At 40.6% G+C, this 26,991-nt stretch overlaps 1 protein-coding gene across 2 annotated transcripts in view; it reads left to right on the top strand.

The window, feature by feature from the left end:
- ATZW10 (centromere/kinetochore protein, putative (ZW10)) overlaps positions 1-26,991 on the top strand; it is a 286,264-nt gene that overhangs the window by 134,092 nt on the left and 125,181 nt on the right. For both annotated transcript variants that reach the window (XM_089450059.1, XM_089450060.1), the window contains exons 5-6: positions 9,614-9,847; positions 9,995-10,087. In XM_089450059.1, coding sequence (XP_089306185.1) covers positions 9,614-9,847; positions 9,995-10,087 — 327 coding nt within the window. The remainder of the gene's footprint in view (positions 1-9,613; positions 9,848-9,994; positions 10,088-26,991) is intronic.

Below are 26,991 nucleotides of genomic sequence, written 5' to 3' on the forward strand. Positions count from 1 at the left end.
TAAGGCCATCATTTGCTCACCTGTGTTTTGTCATGCTTGTCCCTTGAGACAAGCCCAGGTGCACCATTCCATCACTATTGTACTTTCTCCAGAAAGAATTAATAAAATGGCTCAAATGATCTTTATTTGCAGTGCTTTAATGGGTGTTTACTGATTGTGTCTCATTGTTGGATGTTGGTTTGTTTATTTGCTTTGTATATCATTGAATTTCCTAGTTAGGAACATTACAGTGGTATCAGAGTCCAGATCTTGGCTCAGTCGTGGAGGACAGGCAAAATATTACATACAGAACGCAGAGGTACCGAGTAGAGAAAGGGAGCTGGAGATCACTCCAGACACGGAGGACAGGGGGAAGGCATTAGTAGCAGAGGGCATGGGAGAGCCCAAGAGTAGGGAGGAGATGGCCTTTGACAACCTCTTGAAGGCTTTGAATGATTTAACGAAGGGGCAAAAGGAAATGCTAGAAGAGATAAAACTGCAGAATTAGGAGAGAAGCACTCATAGGGAGTTTTTGTTTGGAGAGACTTCGGGGGCCTCTAACAATTCAACCATCCTTCAACCACTGCGTAGCCGCCATGAACGAGTGGGCCAAGTCGAGCTACATTGCCCTCTTTCGTGCCTTTGGCACAGAATGAACCAGTAGGGGTCAAAGATCATTCATCGATGGGAGAGCACTTTAGGGAGTGATAGTCCATGGGAGTAGACTTCAGGGAGGCACTCTCTTTCAGGGATTTCTGCAAGCTCAAGCAGAATGAGAAGGGTAAGAACTATGGAGGACAGGGCACACAGAGCTATGAGTCGCAGTGTACTATTGGGATGGCATTGGCAAGTGCATAGCCCGAGCCTGGGTAGAGAAGATGGACACTTATTTCCAGCTCAACCGGATGACGGAGCTGGAAGCCATCAAGATGGCCACGTTGCACTTGGAAGGGGAAGCCCACGACTGGTGGTTTCATGGCTTGACTACCTTGGGGCATGCCAATGTGACTTCATATGAGGATTTCACCAGGAGGGTGGTGGAGCGATTTGATCAGAGGGATCCAGAGGCTCACTTCAGGGAGCTAACCCAACTCAGACAAATGGGTAACCCAGAGCAGTACATATCGGAGTTCTTGAGAGTCTCAATGATGGTGTCGGACCTATCAGATGCTTGGAGGGTGTACACCTTCATAGAGGGCCTGCTCAAGCCCCTGCATGGACTGGTGAAGTCACGTAGACCCTCCACGCTGTAGGAAGCAGTGACGTGCTAGAGATTTGCAGGGGGCCATCCCCAAGACACGAGCACCCTTCCTTGCACACACTCCCTACCCCTAGAAGGGGAGTGATACTAGGCCACCACCACAGAGAGCAGTCCAGGGACATGGGCAACTGGATGATGAGACCAGGAGGGACCTCAGGAGGAGGAAACTGTGTTTTACTTGTCGGGAGCCCTGGGCACCAGGCCATTGGTGCACAACTGGCAAAGCCCACTATATCGAGGTCTTCTCAGATAGCGATCAGGAGGACAATGTGGAGCTGGAGTGTGGTGTGGGAGATGGTGAGAGTCCGGCAGAGAGGGGACCACCACCACCACCTCCACAGGGGGGACATCTTTTGCTCCATCGGGGAGTCCTTGCTTCTTTATGCGAGGTCCCCAAATTTCTGACATTGAGGATTCGAGGTACAATCTATGGGCAACGTGTCTCAGTCTTAGTTGACAGTGGGGCTACCCACAACTTCATTGATGCCTAGTTGGTTCAGAGGAGGGGCATCACTACGACAGAGTTTGAGGGCTTTTCAGTTCTGGTGCCAGGTGATTGGACTATGCAGTGCACTTGGTATGTCCCCACCTTGACCGTGACCATGGGGAACTACTCCATGACAGACCACTTCTTTGTGGTAGATGTGCCAGACACCAACGTAGTGATGGGTGTCCAGTGGCTATACTCCCTTGGACGAGTTACCACTGATTGGAAGAAGCTGGAGATGGAGTTCACTGGACCGGATGGAAAACTGGTGGTCCTCAGAGGCATGCATTCATACCCACCCTAGACAGTGTCAACACATAGGATGGAGGCAGATTTGCGGCATGGAGACATAGCATGGGCAATAGAGCTGAGGATCTCAGAGGCTGGGAGACAAGCCCAGTCACCACCCTCGGATATACAGGCACTATTAGACAGATACTCAGTGGTATTTGGGGACATTCCACCAGGGCAGCCACTAGACAGGGGATTTGAGCACACCATCGAGTTGGAGCCGGGTGTGCAGGTAGTGATTACCACCCCTTATAGGCACCCCAAGGCCTATAAGGACGAGATTGAGTGGGCCATCAAAGAGTTGTTGGCGTTGGGCCACATCAAGCTGAGTTCCAATCCCTTTGCTTCTTCAGTAGTGCTGGTGAAGAAGGATGGGACCTTGCGCATGTGCATTGATTACCGGGCGCTCAATAAGAAGACATTGAAGAACTGGTACCCCATACCCCGCATCGATGAGTTGATGGATGAGCTTAGAGGAACCAAGTACTTCTCTAAGATAGATCTACGTTCGGGGTACCATCAGATCAGGGTGAGGTATCAGGACGTCCCCAAGACAGCCTTCCGATGCCATTATGGACACTTCAAGTTTTTGGTCATGCCCTTTGGCTTGACCAACGCTCCGACTCCCTTCCAGTCATGTATGAACCATGTGTTCTAGAGGCAGTTGAGGAGGTTTGTATTGGTGTTTTTTGATGACATACTAATATACAACTGGACTTGGGAGGAGCATCTCCAACACCTAGAGGAGGTGCTGTGTATTTTGGAGGAACAACAGTTTTATGCCAAACTATCCAAGTGTGAGTTTGGCCTGGCTGAGATGCTGTACTTGGGGAACATTATTAGCGCAGACGGAGTGAAGGTACATGAGGAGAAAATACGGGCTATTCGACATTGGCCGGTACTTAGGGATGTGATAGCGCTGAGAGGCTTCTTGGGCATCCGCACGTACTACTAGAAGTTTGTCAAGGGATTTTTGTAGTTAGCAGCTCCCCTCACAAATTTGACTAAGAAAAGGGCTTTCACATGGACAGATGGGGCACAGTTAGCTTTTGATCGCCTCAAGGAGGTGATGAGCAGTTGTCCAGTGTTGGCACTTTTGGACTTCTCCCAGCCCTTCACCATGGAGTGTGATGCATCAGGAGAGGGAATTGGGGCAGTATTATCTCAGGATGGGCACCCCATTTCTTTTGAGAGCCAGAAGCTCTTACCCCATGAGAGGTCATATTCTATATATGACAAGGAGATGTTGGCCATCATGCATGCCTTGGCCAAATTTCGACAGTATTTGGTGGGTAACCGATTCAGAGTGAAGACTGATCACAACAGTCTTTGCCACTTCATGGGGCAGTAGGGCCTCAATGACAGACAACAAAGATGGGTTAGCAAGGTGCAGGCCTATGATTTTGACATAGAGTATGTGCGGGGAAACATAATGTAGTGGCTGATGCCCTATCCAGGAGATTCGCAGGGCTCTCATCATGGGCATTTGCCATGATTGGAAGGCCTAGTTGCTGGTAGAGTATTCCAAAGATAGGAGGGCATGTGAGATTCTGGAGGGGACCCACGCAGATGAGCGCTACCGGGTGATGGACGAGGTCATCTACTACAAAGGGCACATATTCTTGGTACCTAGCTCGCAGTTGAGGGAGAGAGTGCTCCAAGAAGCACATGACTCGTCATTTTCAGGACATCAAGGGTTTAGAAAAACATACATGGCAGTTAGGGAACGTTTTACATGGAAGGGCCTTAATGGGGACATGTTGAGGCACATACAAGAGTGTGATGCACGCTAGAGGAACAAGGGGGAGCTAATCCACCCCGCCGGGTTATTGCAGCCGCTCTCCATTCCTGAGGGGAAGTGGGAGAGTATCTCCATGGACTTCATCATTGGGCTTCCCACAATAGGGCAAGGATTGCATCTACAATGTAGTTGATCGGTTGGTCTTGGAACCAGAGGCCATCTTGGAGGCTAGAGAAAGGAAGCTTAAGGAGGAGGACCATCGGGGAGTTTTTGGTGTGATGGAAGAACCTGCTAGATGAGGATGCCACATGGGAGGGTGAACACATTTTGGAGCATCCGGCATTGAGGTTGCTTGAGGGCAAGCAACATTTGGGAGGGGAGGACTGTAATGTCCCTTCCTAAAAATATTTGTCACAGGTTTAGTCTCCAACAATTTTGATTAATTTTTGGTAAAGGTGGAGCCATACATTTTTGACTTAGGAACTCAGGAGAAATAAGGGGGTTGAATTACATCGCTAGTGGGATGTGGGGGCCACCCACGTGGGGGAAAATGCACTTGGACACTTGGGCAATTCGAATTACCTTGGAGAGAAAATTGAATGGCTTGGGAGAGGGGCCCACATGGGGAAGGAAGGCCCATGAAGCTATAAGGAGAAGGAACTCCCCAACCCAAGGCATCATTTGACCATCGAACACATTTGTGTTGCTCGAGCTGCTTAGCTGAGCTACCACGCTGTTTAGCATCGAGTTTTCCAGGCGGAAGACTCAACCTTTCTTCGAGGGACTTCGAGTGCCATCATAGGAAGGCATTTCATACTACATTGGAGGTGAACTGGAGGATTTTTACAGCCACGTCACTCAACATTTCGATTCAACAGTGCATATTTTTGGGCATGCAGGAGGGGAACATGTAGTAGTGATTTGGGGGTGCTCCCGAGCATCATTTGCTGGGAAAGTTTGGAAGTTGGAGTTTCATTGGAATGTCAGCCCTTGGGGAGAGTTTTGGATCGGGAGATTGCTGCTTCGGGGCATCTCGACTTACAGTGATTGAGGACTACGCAAAGGGCCATTCCTAGGCTCACGTGGGAGTTGGGGGAAGAAGCTACAAAGTTGGAGTCAGCCAGGAGAAGAGAGGAAAGCCATAGGGGACAACATCTCAGCATTTGGGGGTGATTTGGAGAGCCTTTTCAGCCATTTCCAGACAGGCCATGATTCCCAGCATGAGGAGGAGGACGTGGTACTTGGGGGTCGATTTTCAGGGGTCTGAACTAGGCCAAACACTTTTTGGGTTTTGGTGGGTTTTTGTTGAGGAGTCGAGAGCTGAAGTTGCAGCATTTTCTGAGCATGGGAGGTAGAGTTTCTAGCACATCCTTTCCAGCAGGAAGTGCAGTTTTTGGGCAACGCAGATCATCTTTGGAGTAGCAGTTGTGTAGCACTAGGGCCATCGTTTGCTCACCTGGGTTTTGTCACGCGTGTCCCTTGAGACAAGCCTAGGTGCACCATTCCATCGCTATTGTACTTGCTCCATAAAGAATTAATAAAATGGCTCAGATGATCTTTATTTGCAGTGCTTTAATGGGTGTTTACTGATTATGTCTCATTGTTGGATGTTGGTTTGTTTATTTTCTTTGTATATCACTGAATTTCCTAGTTAGGAACATTACAATAGATTTGAATTTTGACCAAAGCTGACTTTTTTGGCTCATCTTTGATTGGATGTTGGATGGTGAATTTGTCTAGTCAAGTCTTTGACCTTTGACTTATTGTTGATGTACTTGGATATTGTATCTCTCTGTTGAACATTTGATGACAATCTAATAAAATAAGAATTTGGAAAGGGTTTTCCCCCTTGTGGGGTTTTTCCTTGGTCTTTGACCAAATTGTTGTGTCTCTATTGTTCTTGGCTGTCTTCTATTGTGCATTTGGTTTACTGTTCTATCTACAATTGCTTATTGTTGTTGGAAGATTGAATTTATTGAATAAAGTGATTGTTAATTGAAGAAGAATAAGTGATTGTGTCAAGCATAGAACACTGGAAAATTAACAACCCATAAGAGAAATTTTCTCCTTGTTTGTCATTCAGCCAACGAACAACCCTATGATGGCTCACAAATAGCTTTACATCAGAGCTCTCCACCTATGCTATGGTCAATGTTCTCTCCCATATGACATGCTTCTTGAAGGAAGGTGGATCATCTATTGGGAGGTACATTAACCATTTTGTAATCATGCACTTTCATTTAATGTTTTGGCGCATACTAATATGGATCACATGCCAAGATGGATGATTGACCTCTCATGCTTCATTTCAGAGGTTATCCTTTGCCCCTAGTCTAGTGTGACCTCCCTTGAGGTCCTTCCTTCTGGTCGGGCATTGATAGGAGGCAGTGAATGAAGTAGAGTGCCCAAGGTAATTCATACTTACCACATTCCATCTTTCCCTTATTATCCACATCGATTCTATGGGTTTATTGTCATTTGTCATTGGGACTAGCACCTATGCTCTGGTCAATGCTCTCTCTCATATGAACCTTGTTTATGGTCAGGGAGATGGACCTTGTGTAACCATTGCATATGGTTGGAAAGTTTGGCCTCATGAACAATATTGATTGATTGAATGTGGTTGATGCTAAATATCTTCCCTGATGATGAGGATTGTGATCTCTCCCTTGGGCAGTTGTTGAGAGACCTATGGATTGATCGGGGAGATTGATCTTTAAAGAGAGAGAGACCTGTACATCTGATCTCTCGCTTGGTCTATTGCTGGGAGGCCTATGGATTGGTTGTGGAGATTGATCTTGAGAGAGAATGAAAAGTACCTCCTTGGCTAAGAGGGAGTGTTGGAAATGTAGTAGCCATGGTTGGTATTTTCATCAAGAAAGAAAGAGAAAAGAAATAAAAATTTGAATTTATGACCCTAAAATCAGCCTCCTAGAACGAGTCAACCTCAAGTAGGCCAGGCCCCTTTAGAGGCACGCTTTCGACCCCCTTTTGAAGACTATATGTAGGAGACCACTTCTCCTCATTTGGCACATCAACTTGTGACTTGATCATCTTTGTTCTAGTGAAGAAAGGAACAAGAAGACGTCGAATTTCAGAAGGAAGGAGGGGAGGCTTGGAAGCTCTTGTTACTGGTTAGATGTTATCTTGATGTCTTATTTCTGGATGTATTGATGAACATTGAAGTCTCTCTCTCTCATAAGGAAAGAATTTTGGGTTTTCCCCTTGTGGGTTTTGCCCCGGCCTCAGCCCTAAATTTCTATGTCTCTAGTCTCATTGTCTCATGGTTATCTTTACTGCTCTTTCATGTTGAATGGTTGAAATTTTCTTCTGTATAATTGCTTAATGATATTGGATGTTATATATGATTGATGCTAATAAATAATTGGAAGTAGTTATTTGTTGAAGGAAATTGTTTCTAGTTTCTGTGAACCCTAGAAATATCAACACTTTATGCCTTAGATCTGGCTCAGATTCGGATCCGTCTTAGACTACCTGAGATTCATATCTACCAAGCCTTGGTCCGCCTTCTTTAGCCTAACAAACTCCCCTCTGCAACCTAAACCAACATCTCTAATGCATTGAAGCTACGCCAAAACATGCTTCTCTTCTATGGTCAGAGCAGGTCTGAGATTTGCCCCGAAGGATAATTGTGTTTGAGGCCTGAGCTTGGATTAATTCAGCCTTCCTGTGGCCTGAACAGGCCTGAATTTTGGCATCTTTTGTGGGCTGTTATGGAGGTAGATTCGACCCTAATCTCCTTTCCTTTTTGGCCATAAAAGCACTTAAGAAGATTTTGATCAATTCAAGCAAATTTCCAACAGAACAAAAATAAACCAAAACAGAGAGAAAATTGACCATTTTAGCTTTGATCATTGCACTTCATGTCACAGATAATTCTCCTTCGTTTCTCCTTGAGTGACTTGGTATCCTTCAACGAATTCAGAGCTATTTCTTGCTTGGATTCATGCTCCTTTAAGCTCCCACGACTAGGCTTTTATATTGATTGGAGGGTGGCATAATTTGGGGCCGACCTGCCCACAAACTACATGATTTTTTCGACACTATAAGACCCTTTATCGGGCTGACCTGAACAAGGAGGTTTAGTCAACCTAAAAATTAATTTTTGTCTTTCTTAATATCTTCTTTTAAGGCGGACTTGGAGACATGGACTTAGGCGAATTTAAATTACAATTTTGACCTCCTTCTAGGGGCAGCAATGAAATATTAAGGCTATGAATTTATGGGGCATGAGCTGGAGATACACTTGTCCATTTGGGGCATCGAACTTCAAACTTGAATATCTCTCAAACAAAGAGGACCCACAAGGCGTAGCACCTATCAAACAAAATGGCGTGACAAGGGCTACCAATCTAAAGTGTTCTTGCATCCAAATTCACTAGCTTGTGCACGCATATCATCAAACAAGTGATGAGAATTTCTTCCAACAAGAAATTGCCCTAATTGACTCCATTGCCCAATTGAGAGGAAGCACTTGACTAGTTGTGGTTAATGTCCTCAATTTCCTATTTCTTTCTTAATTCATGGTAACTAGGGTTAGGGTTAGCTTAAATCTGCGTTTTATAGCAATTTTTTGTCTATTTGTTGTTGCCATATTGGTAGGGATTGCATTTAATAAATATATAAAGGCAAAATTTAGCATTAATTGCATGTTTTCATCCCAAAATTATGGCTGACGTCCAGATAATTATTGCTGTCATATGCATTTTCAGTCATAGAAATTCGTTGTTTGCCTTACCCTTGCTTGCCTCTTTTATGGCCTTTGCACCTTTGTTGATCTTATCATTGATACGGTATTTCTCAACTTGTTATATGCCACTATCTGCCCTAAATCTTCATATCTTAAAACCCTAACTTATAACAGCCTTATTCTAAATCATAAAGGTCTTAGGAAAGTGTAATTGAACTTTTGCAACTCTTATTTCAGCCATTCCAGGTCTGGCTGGTACCTTTCTTTTCAATCATTAGACCTTATATCACCCTTCAGCCATTGTTTGTTGAATATCTTGTTGGTGATTTCTTTTGGGAGGCCTCCATTGTGGGGATAACATCCACCACTAAACAAATGGAGAGAGACCATTGAGGTGACGGTGGTGGCTGATCTCTTGGTTGCCATAAGACCTAGGTTTCCTAGTGAGGCTTTGCACTAGGTCTTCTAGATTTTGCTGTAACATTTTTTATATAATAATAAACCATTGATTTCAAGGTTTATGAAGAACATATGGTGCTCTTCGTCGGTTTTTCAAGTATATGAGATAATTGTCGAATACATATCATTATTTTCATTTAATGCTTGGGTTTCTAAATTCTCAGGAGAGTATTGTTGTTCACCTTTCTTTTCTTCCTTGATTTTGTATATAAATAAACATTACATAATAATAATAATAATGATGATGATGATGATGATGATGATGATGATAAACTAAGAGACACAACGCTTCACTTTCTTGACTAGTCAATGCATGTAAGTATACCATCACAAGGCTTGTTGTAGGCTGTAGCATCTTATTCGTTCATTTTATCAACTATATATATTTATATCCTATATGGATTCTGTTATGTTCTTCTTCTTATGTTAGATATTTTCTTGAATATGAACTATTGTTCATTACAAGATACTGTTTTAAGGATTCATCGTTGTGGGTAGCTTTATGTTTCTATTTTACTGCCTTCGTTTTGCTCATCTTTCATGGTATTTTATGTACTTTTTCTTTTAATCTTGTTTTTTATTATTTGCTTTTTGTTGTTGAAAGTAGGATTGGCATGCCAAATTGTTTTTGAAGGTTCCTATGGTAAGATCTTAATTTTGATTTGAGCATTGTTTTGATCATAGGCTGTGCCTATTGAAGCATCTGAAGTTGTTGAGTTCGAGAAGGTGTTGATATTGACGAGAGATTTTGAATGTGCACTCAAGGATATGATGTTCATTTGTGCATCTAATAATAAAGATGACAAGTTGAGTGATTTTGCATTAAATGTTGAAGTTCATTTTGCATCCAAAAAGAGAAATCACATTCTAGCAAGAGCTCGGCGATTACTTGTTCGCTCTGATTTTACGATTCCCTTGGTAAGTTCCATTTAAGGTTTATATTTTGTGTATTGCAGCTATTACATAGTCTTTTAGATAATTAATTTAGCTTATTCTGTGTTTAGAGTACAATTTGGGGCAAGGATTCTAATCAACTGCAAATTGATTCTTTGTAATATTACCTAGGAAAATGCCGTTGAACTGCTTTTCCAGCCAGTCACTTGTAATGTATCATGGGCTGCAAAACAACTAATTGAGATAGTGCATGAAGCACTCCAGGTGATTTGATTTATAACATCAATTGTCTCTCTTTCATAATACACATTACTTCCATTTAAGATTCTTTTCATAGATAATTTCAGTTCCAACACTTGCCTACATGTTTTAAGTAATGCATGCCTTTGTTCAAAATTTACACAAGTAAATTGAGTAAATGAATTCCCAGACTCAAGAAAAGTAGATAAGGATTGTTGAGAATAGATTTTCCCGATTAAAGCCAGTTTAGAGTAATGACAAGGGAAACAGTGTGTGCTCTTGATTTAAGCTTAAGCCGAAGCCGCTTAGAACAGGGAAACAAGCATGGGTTTGTAAAATAATGCTAGTTTTGGAAATGACAGTCTCCAAAATTACAGAAGACAAGGAAATTCAACACACTGATACGCATTAACTATCACTGTATTATTAATATATTACTAATGCATTAGCATATTATGTTGTCAGATGGGTTGACCATTGTGGTCAAGTTATAAATCGAGATTCTTCACTGAAACCCTGGCTAAATTTCCCTGAAGTTCATGCTATTGTGTTAATGTGGTCAATTTGTGGATAAGGCGAAGTGCAAGTCTGCAATAAATTTGGCAAATTACATATGTTATGACATCAAGGGGGATATATATGTGGTTGATGATAGCCTAATAGGTGGCCCAGATGGGTGAGGATACACACACACACATAGAGAGATTTAATGTAGACATGAATATATGATTTGGATTAGAGATGTGTTGGAGTTATTTTTAAGATGCTCTCCTATTTAATAAGAAGCTATGTTGCACTGGCTGTTGGGACAGGGGGACGAGTTTCTGGGAGGGCTAAAGAGCACCCCCAAATTTCCAGGGGATGGTAGGCTGGGGACAGAATATATATATGTCTTACAAATTTAAATTCACCATATGCATAACAATGAACATGAATGATAAGAATAACCATAACATATTGAAATAACAATTGAACTAGTCAAATTAAAATAATAAATGCAACAGTGATGGCGATGGCCTGAACGCAACTCTCTGAACAGTGATGGTGCCCTGCGACTCTGAGAATAATTGATGCCACACAACTCTGAAAGGAAGTTGGGACTCTGGTCAAACGAGGTCGAAGGCGACAACAGCAAAAGTCGAATAAGGTCGAAGACGCAACAAAGAGATAGAGTTTTATTGCCCGAGGGTTTCACCTTTTTTATTGGAAAGCGCGCCATTTTTCGAGGGACAACAAGATGTAACGAACAAAGTTCACACTCTGCAATAATCTTCAGAACACTTGGTACATAAAGACATCCATTGAGGATAAGAAACATATATATTGAATAGTGTATAAAATAGTTGATATGAGATGATGATAGTTACAAATGGGGGCTCGCTTATATTCCTAGGTGCCCCTTTATGAATGGTCATGTCCTTAGGACATGCCTCTACATTAACTAATTACTATATAATTAATCATTATTTATGATTATTAATATTTATACTATTTTTTTATTTTTATATATATTTTTATTCATAACATTACCTTCCTCTTCAAAAAGTTTTGTCCTCAAAGCTTTATCACTGACAAGGCGTGGCATATGTTCCTTGTCTTGTAATTTGTTCACATCTTTTACGAATTCTTGAAGTTGTCATCTTCGTAGATACAAGATGATAGGATTCTCTGAGTGATAAATAAAATCATCGCACAGAGAATGTATTTGACCATCCTAAATCAATCTTCTGTGAAATTTTGCAGTTACTGGAAATTTGTAATTAATTGTTATCACCGGCCTGAATTGTGCAAACTTCAGTATTATTCAGAACATAAGTTTGTTGTTTATGTTTTGAGTGATACAAATACGTAGATTGATTGAGTTGTCTACTCTTGTGATTCAGATGTCGATAAGGAATTCTTTTGGTTTGACTTTCTCTTATCAAGTGTGTGGCAATTCCCTAATTTACTTCAGGGACTGATGTTGTTGAGTTGTGATATTCACTAAATTGGTATCATTCATTTCTCTTCAACTTGAATTTCTTCATTTGAATATTTCGACGCTTCCTTCTCAATAAGTTGTTGTACCTTGTTTTCCAACAACTTCTTGTCCTTCTTACGCTTCTTAATTTGTGTTAGTAATTTTTCACTATGGTCTTTAGGTTGAGAAACTTCTTCATTTTTGTCAGCGACGATTTTGTCAACTTCTCTTTGCATATTTTGTAATACTTTTTACCACTTTGAAAAATTACTTTTGAAATATCTTGTATGTCTTCTGGTGCTACTGAATTTGGCTTCAATGTAACATCCTGTAGTGTTATTTCTTTCTTTTTATTTGAAAATGTAAAAAAAATATTTTTCGTATTTAGGATGAAAGACCCTAGAGTTTCTATCCAGGGTGAACCCAAAATAATGTCACCTTGATGGCTCCATAGGGATCGAACTGAGAACTGTGTTATAAATGTATAATCCCCAATGTTTAATTGTAAATCAGCTGTCATATTGTTTTTTATCCCAAGCAGTGTTGCGGGGGAGCCCCCCCCCCCCCCCCCCCCTCGAACCCGCTCCCGCAGCGCGCTCCGGGCGGGTGCGGCTCGGGAGTGGCTCGGGAGCGCGCTCCCTTAAAAAAATTTGCGCTCCTTGGGCTGTTAGGGAGCGACACAGGGAGCAGCGCCGGAGCGATTTTTAATGCCCGGGAGCGATCGGGGAGCGATCGCTCCCTGATCGCTCCCGGACATTAAAAATTGCTCTGGGAGCGATTCGAGCCGGGCCGGGAGCGGTTTGGCGGAAAAAAAATCCGCCGGACCCGAAAAAAAAAATTTAGAATTTTTTTTTAGTTTTATAAGCCCAATGGGCCAAAAAAAATTCATTATAACTTCATTGAGCTTGAGTTTGGAGCTGGAGCAAGAGCAAAGGAGCGAAGAGCAAGTGCTGAGGAGCGAGGAGCAAGTGCCAAGGAGCGAGGAGCAAGCCTGCAGAGGTAAGTAACTTAGTAATTTAGTTAGTTTAGCTGGTTAGGTAGTTAATTTAATTTAGTTGTTTGAGTTTAAAGATCATGTATTTAAATTAAATTAATAAATTAAATTAATTAATCCCAATAAATTAAATTAATTTGCAGATTCAAGAATCAAAACCCTACAAACATCAAACACCATGGACCTGGCGATATTTATTGGCATTTTCCTCTTCCTGGTCCCTTTTATGGTTATTATGGTGCTGGAGAGTAGGAAACGGAGGGGGCCCCAAACTGGAGAGGGGGATGAAGAAGCCGGAGAAAGTCAAATGGGTGAAAACCCCAGTGAGGAGGAGGTGGAGGAGGGTGAACATGACCCTCAAAAAACTAAACAAGACCAAACTCCATTGTGGAAATATGTTCACAGGGCTGAAACAGGGAGAGGGGGTGGAACCACTAAATTTCATTGCCCCCATTGCAACACTGATTACACAGGTTCATACACCCGTGCTAGAAGACACCTCTGCGGGAAAAGGCCATGGGATGGAGAGAAACAAATAGGAATCAAAACTTGTGCAGCGGTGTCAACAACAGATAGAGCCAAATACATAAGGGAAGAGGAGGAAGCCCAATACAGAACAAAAAAATCAAGGGGTTTCTTTGAACCAAGCTCACAATCACAAAGAACTCCTTCAGCATCCTCCCAAGGCAATGGATATGGACATCGAGGCACAGGGTCATCATCTTTAAGGCGTAGAACCATATCAGATTTCCTTGATGAGGGGTGTAGGAATGATGTGGATTCAAAAGTTTACAGGTTTCTCTATGCATGTGGGATACCATTCAATGTTCTACGCTCACCTTATTGGCACGAAATGGTTTCTGCCATAAATGATGCCCCTAAAGGATACAAGAGCCCTGGGTATGACAAGGCAAGAACTGTTGGCCTTGATCATGAAAAAGAAAAAATATCACATTCTTTGAATAAAATGACAAGTTCTTGGACTGACAATGGGGTGTCCATTGTATCTGATGGATGGACAAATGTAAAAGGCAAGCCATTGATAAGTGTTCTTGCTGTGTCTGTTAGTGGTCCCATCTTTCTAGCTGCACATGATTACTCAGACAAGTTCAAGACCGCCATCAACATTGCAGAAGCATTACTTGAAACAATTGAGCGTATTGGCCCATACAATGTCATCCAAGTCATCACTGATAATGCTCCTAATTGTAAGGCAGCGGGAGCAATTATTGAGGATAAATACCCGAACATATTTTGGTCTGGATGTTTGGTTCACACATGGAACCTTCTGTTGCATGATATTGTCAAAAACAAAAATGAACAATACCAATGGATTGGTAATTTGTACAAGAAAGGAAAACAAATGATAAAATTTATTACAAATCATAGCAATACCCATGGCCTTTTCCACAGTCACTCGAGATTGGAGTTGCTGAAGATTGCGAGGACTAGATTTGGTAGCTATTACCTCACCTTCAGGCGCCTTTTGAAGGTAAGAGAGGCATTAGCTAGCATGGTATCAAGTCCACATTGGCAGGTGTTAAAGGAAAGGGCTACAAATGTAGCTGACATGGCAGGTTTTGAAATGGTGGAGGAGGCTGCTCTTGATGGGCAGTTTTGGACAACTGTGAGGCAGGTATTGGATTTCACCAAGCCAATTTATCACATGATTCGATTTGCAGATACAGACAAACCAGTGATTGGCGAGGTGTATGAGCAAATGGATACCATGTTGGGGGAAATAAAAGACATTGTTCATAATAGAGATCCCAACTTGTACAAACTGATTCATGATTGTGTGTGTGAACGGTGGAATAGGCTTAACCTTCCACTACATTGCTTGGCGTATATCCTTACGTCAAAATACTACTCTACATCTTGGTTGGGCCAACCTGCAGCAGGGGGTGGGGTTAGGACCAAACACCATTTAGATCAAGAGGTAACTAAAGGATATCTGGAAGCATTAGAAAAGTTGGTACCTGACAGGGAGGAATGTGCAGCTGTGCGCCTTGAAATAGGCAGATACTTCAGTGGCACTGGTTTGTATGGTAACTTCCATGCAATGGACGACAAAGATAAATTTGATTCTCTCACATGGTGGGAAACATATGGCGGCCACGGACTTTTGCCAAAATTGGCAAAAAAAGTTCTTTCACAGGTTGTAAATTCTTCTTCTGCAGAGAGGTGTTGGAGCACCTACAGTTATATACATAATGTGAAAAGAAACAGACTCAATGAAAACCGAGCAGAAAGCTTGGTTTATGTGCACTACAACTTGAGGTTGTTGAGTCATTACTGTGATCGGACTAATGAGGATCCCACATATAAAATTTGGGACAATCACCCAGAGGATGACAATTTGGAGGATGGCATTGTACATATTGAAGAACTAGAAGAGGAACTTGTAAGAGATGAAAATGAAGCAGCAGCCATGCCACCTCCACCTCCACCTCCACCATCCAGTAGCAGTGCTCGAGGTCCGAGTCTTGTTCCTTTGCTGTCGCCACCTCCATCTACACCCTCGAGTGGAGGTTCTAGTTCTGGTCGTCGGTCTGTGTGGGAGACTCCTAGAAGACCACCACGACCTGTTTATACTCCTGGAGACTCTCGTGGCAAGGGCCACATGTAGATTTACAGTTTACTTGTCTTCTTTAGTTTCTATTAGACTTTAGTTTTCATAACTGTTGAGTTTTGAGTCCTTGACTCTTGACTCTTTCATATCATTATGATATTTTTTGTAAACATTATATCACTGTGACAATGAAAATTTGAAGTTTGAAGTTGGGCCTTGGCAATTATAACTGATTGGTAATGATTGTGAATTATGAATATGATGCTTTGTGAAAGACTAAAGTTGTTTCATTTCATCTCATTATTCATGTTTCATTTTATAAATTTTTAACATTTCATATCATGCTAACAGTTAGAAGTTAGGATTTAGAAATATCTTCGATATTACTTATTGTAATGGTTAAACTTAGCTTACAAGTACAACTTTGGTGATCAATGATGATAAATGTTATTGAATTTTCAATTCTGAAAGCTTGAAGTTGAAACTTTAATATTGAATTTGATGAATCATGATTTATAAGACTCAATATGTTGCAGTTGTAATATGTATTTTACTAACTTGTGGACATGGTTGATGACGATTATAATTTCTAGATGATTGATGTGATATGGTTCAATGATCAATCTATGTTTTTTTATGTTTTTTTATGTCTAATTCATCATTCTACATGTTTTTGTTGACATATATGTATCAAAAATTAAAAAATATAAAAAATATATATATTTTTAAAAAATCGCTCTCGGATTCGCTCTCAAACCGGGAGCTTCTGAAAATGGTCGCTCTCGCTCCCCGCTCCCGCTCCCGCTCCCGCTCCCGCTCCCGCTCCCAAGTAACATGGATCCCAAGGGTGTAATTTTTTGATCACATTTGACTTGGGAATCACCAATTGGTTAGCAAGGTTAGGGTTTATATACTTTTTTTCTTCAGTGGGAGAGATAGAAATATTAGTATCTTTTCCTACAAGAATCCCCTTAATTCTAAATCGCATGGGAGCATAAGTTAATGAAGTTTCTGGAAATCTTCCTTTCTTTTTCGTTATAGATTCCATTTCTTTCTTGTCAGTAGTTGAATCCATTTTGCATTTGTCGACAATTTCGTCAAATAATACTTTGACCAAGGAGTTTATATTCTTCGTGTAGGAATTTACAGGGTAAGTTCCTCAGACAGAACACCAAAAGACACCGCTCACAAACAGATCACAGATTAATACACCAGTATTGTTGACGTGGTTAAAACCCTCTAAGAGGGAAACAATCCACGGCTTGAGCCAACGCGGCCACTTCAGGCAATTTATTAATAAAAGAATGATAATTTACATAAGCTTCTTTCATGAACAGTTACCCTACAAATGACCCTCTATGCTCTTTAAATAGAGATCATGGACCAATCGGGTGTTAAGCCACGGATCAAGTGTCGGTAATACGGAGGAGAGAATGAACAGTCGGATCACTACATATCGTGACCATCTGATTGTAAGTTACAAAAGTACATAGTAAAGAAACACACTTTACCTAACTGTACACTAGACCAAGTTATAGTTAACTATTTCCTATGTGTCGGAATATCCTAACATCCCCCTTAAGAACAACTTGGGATAGGATTGAAGGATGTAAAAATATGACACAATAGGAGAAGGAAGGAGGCACTAGGGCCTATCCCCCCTTAGTGACAACTTCCTGAACTCCAACCATAAATCAAAGTTTAGTAAACTTCGCCTTTGTAAAGATGTCTGCAACTTGATCATCTGTTGAACGATATTGCACTTCAAGAACATGGTCGTGAATGAGCTTTTTGATGAAGTGCATGTGCAATTGAATGTGTTTGTTGCGCTGATGTTGGACTGGATCTTTGCATAGTTGAATGGCACTTTGATTATCACACCAAAGTGTAGTCAGATGCTGTTGCTGAAAGCGAAACTCTAACAGGATCTGACAAAGCCACAAGGCTTCCTTACTAGCTTCTATGGTACCATGATACTCTGCTTCTGCTGAAGAAAGAGAAATGGCACTTTGTTTCTTGCAAGCCCATGTAATAGGTCCTGAACGAAGAGTGAACACATAACCTGCAATAGACTTCCGATCATTAGGGTCACCGGCCCAATCAAAATCAATGAAACCAACCAATAGAGATGCTTTTGCACTGTAATGAAGCCTAAATTGAACTGTACCTCGAACATAACGAAGTATTCTTTTAGTTGCTTTCCAATGACTTTCATGTGGGTTTTGCATAAACCGAGCAATAAGGCCAACAACAAAGGAAAGGTCAAGATGAGTATGGGTCAGATACAAAAGTTTTCCTACAAGTTGACGGTATAAGGTAGCATCAACTTCAGGGGAAGTACAAGTGACTGAAATTTTGGCTCTAGATTGAAAGGGAGAAGGGGCTGGCTTACAGTCTTCCATGTGAAAATGGCGTAGAAGATCACAGGCATACTTGGACTGGGAAAGGGAAATACCTTCCTTGGATTGCAAGACTTGAAGACCAAGAAAATAATGCAAGTGTCCTAAGTCTGTCATTTCAAACTTCTTTTTAAGGTTGGACTTCACATGGTTTATAAGGTTGGGATCGCTACCAGTAAGGATAAGATCATCAACATAAAGAACAAGAATGATAAGAAACTTGCCCACCTTCTTGGTGTAGACAGTATTGTCAGAATGACACTTAGAAAAGCCAGTTTCTAAAAGAAAGCTATCCATTTTGGCATACCAAGCCCGAGGAGCTTGCTTGAGACCATAAAGGGATTTCTTAAGCCGACATACAAGGCTGGAGTTTGTTTGTATAAAGCCAATAGGTTGTTCCATATAGATTTCTTCATGCAAGCCCCCATGCAAGAAGGCAGATTTAACATCCATCTGATGGACTTCCCATTTGAAAGAGGCCACAAGGGAAAGAACAAGGTGGATAGAGTTCATTTTGGCAACAGGGGAGAAGGTTTCAGTATAGTCAATGCCTTCAACTTGTGAAAAACCCTTAGCAACAAGATGAGCTTTATGTTTATCAACTTTTCCATCTAGTCCATACTTGGTTCTATAAACCCATTTGCATGTAACAAGTTTTCGTCCCTTTGGTAGAGGAATAAGATCCCATGTATCATTAGCTAATAATGAACGATATTCTTCATTCATAGGTGCGTCCCAGTCTGGATGGCCTGAAGCTTCTGCAAAGGTGTCAAAATCATAATTTGCTGAAGCTTGAGCCAGTAAAGAAGAGGCTCTATCGAACTGAGAACGTGTATGTCGCTGATCTGTAGGATCACTGGCAAGAGCGCCTGCTGCATCCCGAGTAGCACGGACCCATTTTGGAAGTTGAGGAGCTGAAGGAGGATCCTGAGAAGGTGGGGGAGGATTGTCATCCTCGCTTTCATCATCTGAAGAAGAAATATTTTCAAAAGTAGAAGAGATAGAGAGAGGTGGCACATCTGCCGAACTAGGCTCGTAGGCTGATATATTTTTAGCAAACTTTACATCTCTTTTAGTGATAACATTTTTGGGCTTAAGTGGAATGAGTCTATATCCTTTGACATCTTCAGAATATCCAACAAAAATACATTTTTCACTTTTAGGTTCTAAAGCTTTATGTTTCTCATCTGGAATATGGGCCCATGCTTCACTTCCAAAAACACGAAAGTGACTTACATCTGGTTTAATTGAGCTCCATGCTTCTTCTGGAGTTAGTAGGAGTGCGATTTATTATGTAATTTGCATAGTTAATTGCTTCTGCCCAACAATTAAGACTAAGTCCTTTAGATTGAAGCATACAATTAGCCATTTCCTTTAAGGTGCGATTCTTCCTTTCAGCTACACCATTTTGTTGTGGAGTATATGGAATAGTATGTTGCATTTGAATTCCATTCTCAGTGCAAAAGTTGATGAATTTGTTGTTAACATATTCTCCACCATTATCAGATATTAGCTTAAGAATTTGATGTCCAGATTGTTTTTCAACAAAGGCCTTAAAGGCCAAGAACATGTTAAATACTTCACTCTTGAGTTTTAAGAAGTATACCCAAGTGCGTCTGGAGAAATCATCAATGAAAGTTAAGAAATACTTGTAGCCAGAGAATGAAACAACTGGAAGTGGACCACATAAATCACTATGCACAAGCTGTAAAGGGGCTGAGGCGTGCCAAGAGGCACGTTTTTCAAAACTATGGCGATGATTTTTTCCGAGTACACATCCAGAACAAACACCATCTCTGCAAGATACCATTGGAAGACCTGTCACCATATTTTCTTTACATAGATTTTGAAGGGAGCAATAGTTTAAGTGACCAAATCGCTTATGCCAAAGTTTGCTCACTTCATCGTTATGAGCAACAAATACTGAGGGAAGATTTGATGACCCAAGTTTTTAAACTTATACAACTTTGTAGAATCATCAGCAATGCCAGTAGCTAAAATCTGTCTAGGATCTCTTAGGTCCTTAATTACAATATCGTGAGGTGAAAATTCAACGATTTTACCTTCACCTGAATGAGTTATCTGATATACAAATAGAAGGTTGCAGGATAAGGTTGGAACACATAATACATCATTAAATTGACCATTGTCTATATGAACAGTTCCAGTCCCTACAACACTAAGAGATCTATCATCGCCAACATATATATTTTTGGTGTTACAATCATTTAAAGAAGAAAACGTGGCTTTGTTTTTGGCCATGTGATAAGAAGCTCCAAAATCAATGAGCCCATGAACTCGAAAATGAGTTGCTTACATTGGACCCCAATAATTTTTCTTCCATTGAAGATTTTCTGTCCATGTTCAAGACCTTTAGACTTCTCTTAGAAGGTGTTAAGGTTAAGAAAGAAGATGGTAACCTTATACCATGTAGGAATTTACAGGGTAAATTTCTCAAACAGAACACCAAAGGACACCGCTCACAAACAGATCACAAATCAATACACAGTATTGTTGATGTGGTTAAAACCCTCTAAGAGGGAAACAGTCCACGACCTGAGCCAACACGGCCACTTTAGGCAATTTATTAATAAAAGAATGAAAATTTACATAAGCTTCTCTCATGAACAGTTACCCTACAAATGACCCTCCATGCTCTTTAAATAGAGATCATGGACCAATTGGGTGTTAAGCCACGGATCAAGTGTTGGTAATACCAAGGAGAGAATGAACCGTCAGATCACTACATATCGTGACCGTCGGATTGTAAGTTACAAAAGTACATAGTAAGGAAACACACTTTACCTAACTCTACACTAGACCAAGTTATACTTAACTATTTCCTATGTGTCGGAATATCCTAACACTTCGTATGGGAGAACCACTTCTCCACAATATAATAAAGTCCCTTTTTATTTATAAAGTTTTAAACACCTTTAAAATAGCCCCCTTTTTTTGAAATAAAATTTCATAAAAGTAAGCTTAACCCCTTTTTTTCAATAACCTTCTAAACTTAAATGATATATATTTTTTCTTTAATATAATTTGATTCCCTTTTTATACTTTACGTTAACCTTTTTCTCCCTTTTGTTTAATGGCCAAGCAAAACATATAATACTTTGGTGTTTATAATGTTTTTTTGTTAGTGAATGAGGAACCTTTTAAACTGAACTATTTCATTCAGGTATTCCCAGTGAGGTGTGGCCGTACGAGTAGTCACTTGACCACACACAGTCCGACTATATGAGACGGGATTTTTTTTTTTAATTCCAGTGGATTCGACGTTTGATTGGCAGATCAATCTCCTTGGACAGTGGCTAGCATTGGAGTCACAGCTGGTAATCATAGTGATACGCTACGCAATGGGGACTGGACCTGGTGAGTACACTACTTATGGATGTAGTACTTTCGCTACTGGACCGACGAGTTTTCAATATGCATCGATGTTGCACAATGCACGAATTAAACTCCAATGCATGAACTTGGCACAAATTAAACTCCAATTAACTTGTGTTGATACCTAGTTGGATATTTGTTGTGTTCGTATCGGTGTATAGGATACAAGGTAGGACATATCTAATTGGTTGAATAATTGAATGGTTTGTATGGTGACAATGTCGCTGAGATGCAACGACTGCTGGGGCAACTCGAGGCTGGATCTAGTGGTGATGGCGATAGTTGTGGCCGCCCGTCGGGCAGTAGTGCTAGTTGGTCGGCGACTCCGATGGCGGCAATGTGGATGGGCGGAGGAAGGCGATGACGACAATGGCAACCCGAGTAGATAGGTTACGACTGTGGCAGAGCATTATCGTGGCCTGCTGTAGTTGCTTCGTCTGGCAGTTGGGCTGCCCGTCGTGCTCCTTTTTTTCAATATATTATTATTTCATTTTTTTAAAAATAACCTTTTATTTATTTCTTTATTTTTTAATTATATAAATTTTCTTTTCTTTTCATTTTTTTTATAATTTTTTTTGGCTTTATATTTTTTCCCCAAGGAAAAATCATAACTTTCATTATGTGAAATATTGAAAATTACATGCTGTAGATGCTGCAGAAGGAGCATATTTCAAAACCGGTGGCATTGCCGCATACTGAGAAATGTCTATGATCGACTGTTACATAACTGTAACTGATAAAATGACAAACATGATATAAATAGACAAATACACGGTCCTATATACCAACACAAAATGAACAAAAAACTAAGGTGAATCTCTATCAGTGATCTGCAAAAATTAGGGCTCTGCTGCCCCTTGTGCATGATGATTTGTGAAAGGTCCGTGGAAGAAGTAATAGGAATCATGTCCATTCTACTCCTGAATCAACCAATCACCAAGAGGTTGCTGCGTTGCGTCCTTGGAAAGGTTGTTGGAAAGTTGGTTCTTCTCCCTGTAGATATGATGACATAATATATAGTCAAAATGTGTTTTTAAAGAAATGATATCATCCAATAGATTCTTGAGCGTGTGCACGTGACATTTAGATTGTTGATTGAACCAGTTAATGACAAGCTTGGAATCACCAAAGATCTGAAGTTGCCGACATCCTATCTCAAGGGAAAAAGTAAGAAGATGTCTGAAGATGTTAAGTTCAAAAAAATTATTTGTGCCTCTCCCTAATCCCATCCTCTTCTTAACGTAATGTTCATCAAATAGATATAGTACAACTCCACCGCCACAACCTGCTTGCTGGGCCGATCCATCGAAGTATGCCCAGGGGATAGATTTATCGACAGTTTCAACAATTATATTCCTGTGATGTTGTCTAGGTTCTTCATCCGGAATCAAATTGTATAAAGCATGAATGTGTGAACAATATATCTGTCGGTTGGGCTCCATCTCTTGGAAGATGAGTTTGTTTCGACCAATCCAGATACTCCGACAAACCAACAAAGGAAGATTGCGAAGTTTTGTAGGTGGGGCTTGGTTCCACCAGGATTCCCATGCAATGCCAATAGTGTCTCCCATCCACCTAATGTTGATGGCCATAGATTGATAAACTTGATTCCAAATTTCAGTAACAGTAGGGCAATGCATAAATAAATGTTCAATAGTTTCTTCAGAGTTCTTGCATAGAACACACCAGGAGGGTCCTTGAAAGGAACGGTGTTGTAGATTGTCTCCCGTAGGAGCCTTGTTGCATAATAAGCGCCACATAAAGAGTTTAGCTTTGGATGGACCTTTTAATTTCCACAGCGGCCACCACCACTAGACAGAATGTTGGGGCTCATGATCAACATAGATAAATGGATATCCATCTTTTGGAGAGTATTTGCCGTGATGAGAAATGGCCCAAACTAATTCATGATCTCTATCTTGAATCCTTATGTAAGTTTACGATAGTGCATTAGTGTAACTAGTCCATTCCTAATGCCATATCGTAGGAATCCTAAAATTCAGAGCATATTTTCAAGCTTGTCCAAAGATAGAGGAATTAGGAATCCTAAGATTCAGAGCAAATTTCCAACCCTGTCCAAAGATAGAGGAAGTTTTTGGATCCACGATTTGATTTAGAGTCCTTATACCAACTGTCTCTTGGAATTGGATAAGCTTAGGGCAAAGGATTACACTCCTAGACCAGGTATCTGTTCCAATTCGAACCTTCCCACCCGATCCTACTCTCCATGCCAGGCCTTCTCGGATGTATTCTATCGAGTTTAAAACAGATCACCAGATTGTTGTTATGCCAGATCTGTTCCAGTTTGGCCTTCTGATCCAGTCATCAATATGCTGCAGGGTAATGTATTTTCTGACAACCACCTCAGTCCAAAGGTTGTTTGAAACTTTGAAGTGAGGACCTAGCATCCCAATTTTGCTGCCAGGGCTTTAGAAAAACATACAAGATTCTTCAACCCCATCCTCCCCATTTCTTGGGCAGAGCAATGTGTTCCCATCTAACCCACACAAAAGTTTTACTTCCTTGTTCCCTCTCCAGAGGAAGCTACAACATAACTATTGGATTCTAGATAATATTCCTTTTGGGATCCATGCCAGGGACATCCAATATACAGGGATGGCCTCCAACATTGATTTGATTAGAACAAGACGACCCGCCTTGGATAACAAACAGTGATGCTAGATGTTTACTCTTCTTTCAACCTTAGCTACCAACCACATCCAGTCAACAATTTTTTAGTTATTTGGTTTGAGCCGAAAACCCAGATATTTGAGACCATCTTCAAATGCTAGGAGTCTATAAGGAAATCTCTGATTTGCATAATCTATTTCATACTGGGAGCACCCCACTGTAGTTAGAGTAGACTTCTCTTGATTGCTCACCATCCTTGTAGCTTTACAAAATAAAGAAAGGGTAGCATTGAACATGACTGAATCACTAACAGTCCCATTCAGAAATATGAGGACATCATCTACAAACAGTAAATGAGACAATGATATTTTCGACAATTTTAACCCCCTTGATTCTTCCTTGATTCCTCTCTTCAGCTATCTACTCAGTCCTTCCATAACCAATAGGAAAAGTAATGGAGATAAAGGGCACCCCTGCTTGAGTCCATGTTCAACGTGGAAGAAATTTGAAGCAGACCCATTGATGAGGATACTATAGGATACAAAGGAGATACAACACATAATCCAATTAATGAAGTCATGAGGGAAACCAATATGAGTCAGAAACATTTGCATGTATAGCCAACTGGTCTTGTCAAATGCCTTCGACAGGTCTATTTTAAAAATCATACCCTTCATGTTCTTAATCTTCAATGAGTGTAAACCTTCTTGTGCAATGCCTATAGCTCCATGGATCTGTCGATTGTCTAAGAAGGCAAATTGCTCCGGTGATATATGCGAGGATAAAATAGGCTTGATGCAGTTTGCAATGATTTTCGCAGTAATCTTATATATGTAGTTACAATGGGAGATAGGTCTGAAGTCATTGAAAGTACAAGGCTTATCTGATTTGGGGATTAAAGCAATAAAGGTTGTGTCGAAGGCATCATTCATTCGTCCATTAATTGACATTCTTCTATGACCCTAAGAAGATCTTGTCCTAACAATTCAAAGAAAGTCAAGTAAAGCTCCACAGCCCAGCCATCCGGGCCTGGGCTCTTGTCTTTCTTAAGCCATTTAAGCACTGCCTCTAGTTCTCCCAATGACACTTGTTTGTTCAGATCCTCAGCTGCCTCGTCATCTACCAATCAGGGAAAGAGGCTAGCTACTTTAATAATTTCTGCCAGGCAGGCCTGCTAAGGGTCTTTAAACAATTGTCCAAAATGAGAAATGCCCAAATTCGCTAACCTGTTGAAGGATTGTGCTCCTGAGCCCTCCTCATCCTCCAATGACCAAATAGTATTGATAGCCTTTCGACCTTTTGCAAATTGTTGATTTTTTTTTGTGTTTTCATCATCGCTTGAAGCCATATAACTCTGCTCTTGAGCCTCTAGGTTTCTTCTCTTTTTTTTTGGTATCTTGAGTCTCTCTAATTCAAGTTTAACAACCTGAGCTTTTGCTTCAGCAGATACAAACCCTCCTCTTTCTGAATCTTCTACTGAGCTAATTCAACTTCAATGATCCTGAGAGCTTCTTTGTCCTTTTTTTTCCTTTCCTTAGCCCACTCTATTGTCTACTTCTTTAGACGCTTAAGGTTTCTAGCAAAATATTTAGACGCTGACTGACCTTCAATCGACGATCTCTCCTGCCATGTTTCTTTAGCAATACAGTGATAGGCCTCATCCCTTAACCAAGTCAAATTAAATTTAAAGGGGGCCCTTAGTTTAGGGGATAAACCAGAAATCTCTAAATAGATAGGCGAATTATCTGATTTTCGTCCCGAGTCAACCCATTGCCAAATCAATTCAAATTTGTCCATCAAAGATTCCTTGATGATAAATCGATCCAGCCGTCTATCCAGCATGGCGTCCCAAATTCTTCTATTTCTCCAAGTCGGCTAAAGTTGCACCACAAGAATGTCAATAAGATTATTACTCTCCAACATCCTTACAAAATAATCCAAGAGGGAATCTACTTGAGCATTATTTCCCCATGATTCTGCATGTCCCATCGAGAAATTTAAATCAATGTTGCATGAAGCGGGGACGTTTTTTGGAAGCGGGGACGCGGAAGCGTCATTTGCCAAAAATCTAGGAAGCGAAGCGTCTGCTATATATATATATGTTATATTTTTTTGCATTTATACTCAAAACAAACATCCCAAATACCAAATTAGTTGTAGAAGACATGAAAACATGCATATTTTTGCATAAATCAAGATAGATATAACATCCATTGTACATTAATGATTAATTATTCGAGCATCAACCATTTAGATGCATCAACCATCTAGAATCTAGATTCTTCTCCTCTTGTCTAGCCTTTGCCTCTACCTCGATTGTCTAGGGATATTAGTCAACATTGCCCAATTTTGATCAAACTACCTAATTCAAGACTTAAAATATGGTAGAAAAATCTTAACATGCTTGATCGATGATTTTGACTTGACTGAAAGGTAATTTTTTACTAAGAGTGTGCCGCATGACAAAGGAGTTCAACAATTAACACCACCAACACTAGGGTACATATAGGGCTTGGTGCTCTTGATTAAATGCTAATCGCATACCTTCCTACTTGATATAATCTAATGAAATGCCACAATCCCATTGATCTTGAATTCCTGAAAATTATTAAGTTTGCTGAATTTTGAATAGGATATGAAATTCTATTTTCTCCATATGAAGTCCAATGAGGCTGGAACCACTCTCAAACATCCTGAGTCATTTCATGGCAGTGTTAAAAATTTAAGTAAAAGGATGAAAATGAAAAATAAAGGAGAATGTCACTTTTACTTCAAGAATTTAACATTACCATGAGGGAGCATCTGCTATATTTATATTTTTTTAATATTTTTTTTGCCTTCATTCCTCGCCCTAACCCAAGGTGGACCCACCCCCAACAAGCAAACTCACCTAAAATTAAAAAAAATTGAAAAAAAAAATGATTTTCTAAACAGCGCGGCGCTTTTCCGAAATCGTACGGGAAGCGTACGCTTTGC

The sequence above is a fragment of the Pinus tabuliformis genome, chromosome X (assembly GCF_031772625.1).
Source record: "Pinus tabuliformis cultivar Carrire ecotype Pingquan chromosome X, CPIR1, whole genome shotgun sequence".
Taxonomy (NCBI): Eukaryota; Viridiplantae; Streptophyta; class Pinopsida; order Pinales; family Pinaceae; genus Pinus; species Pinus tabuliformis.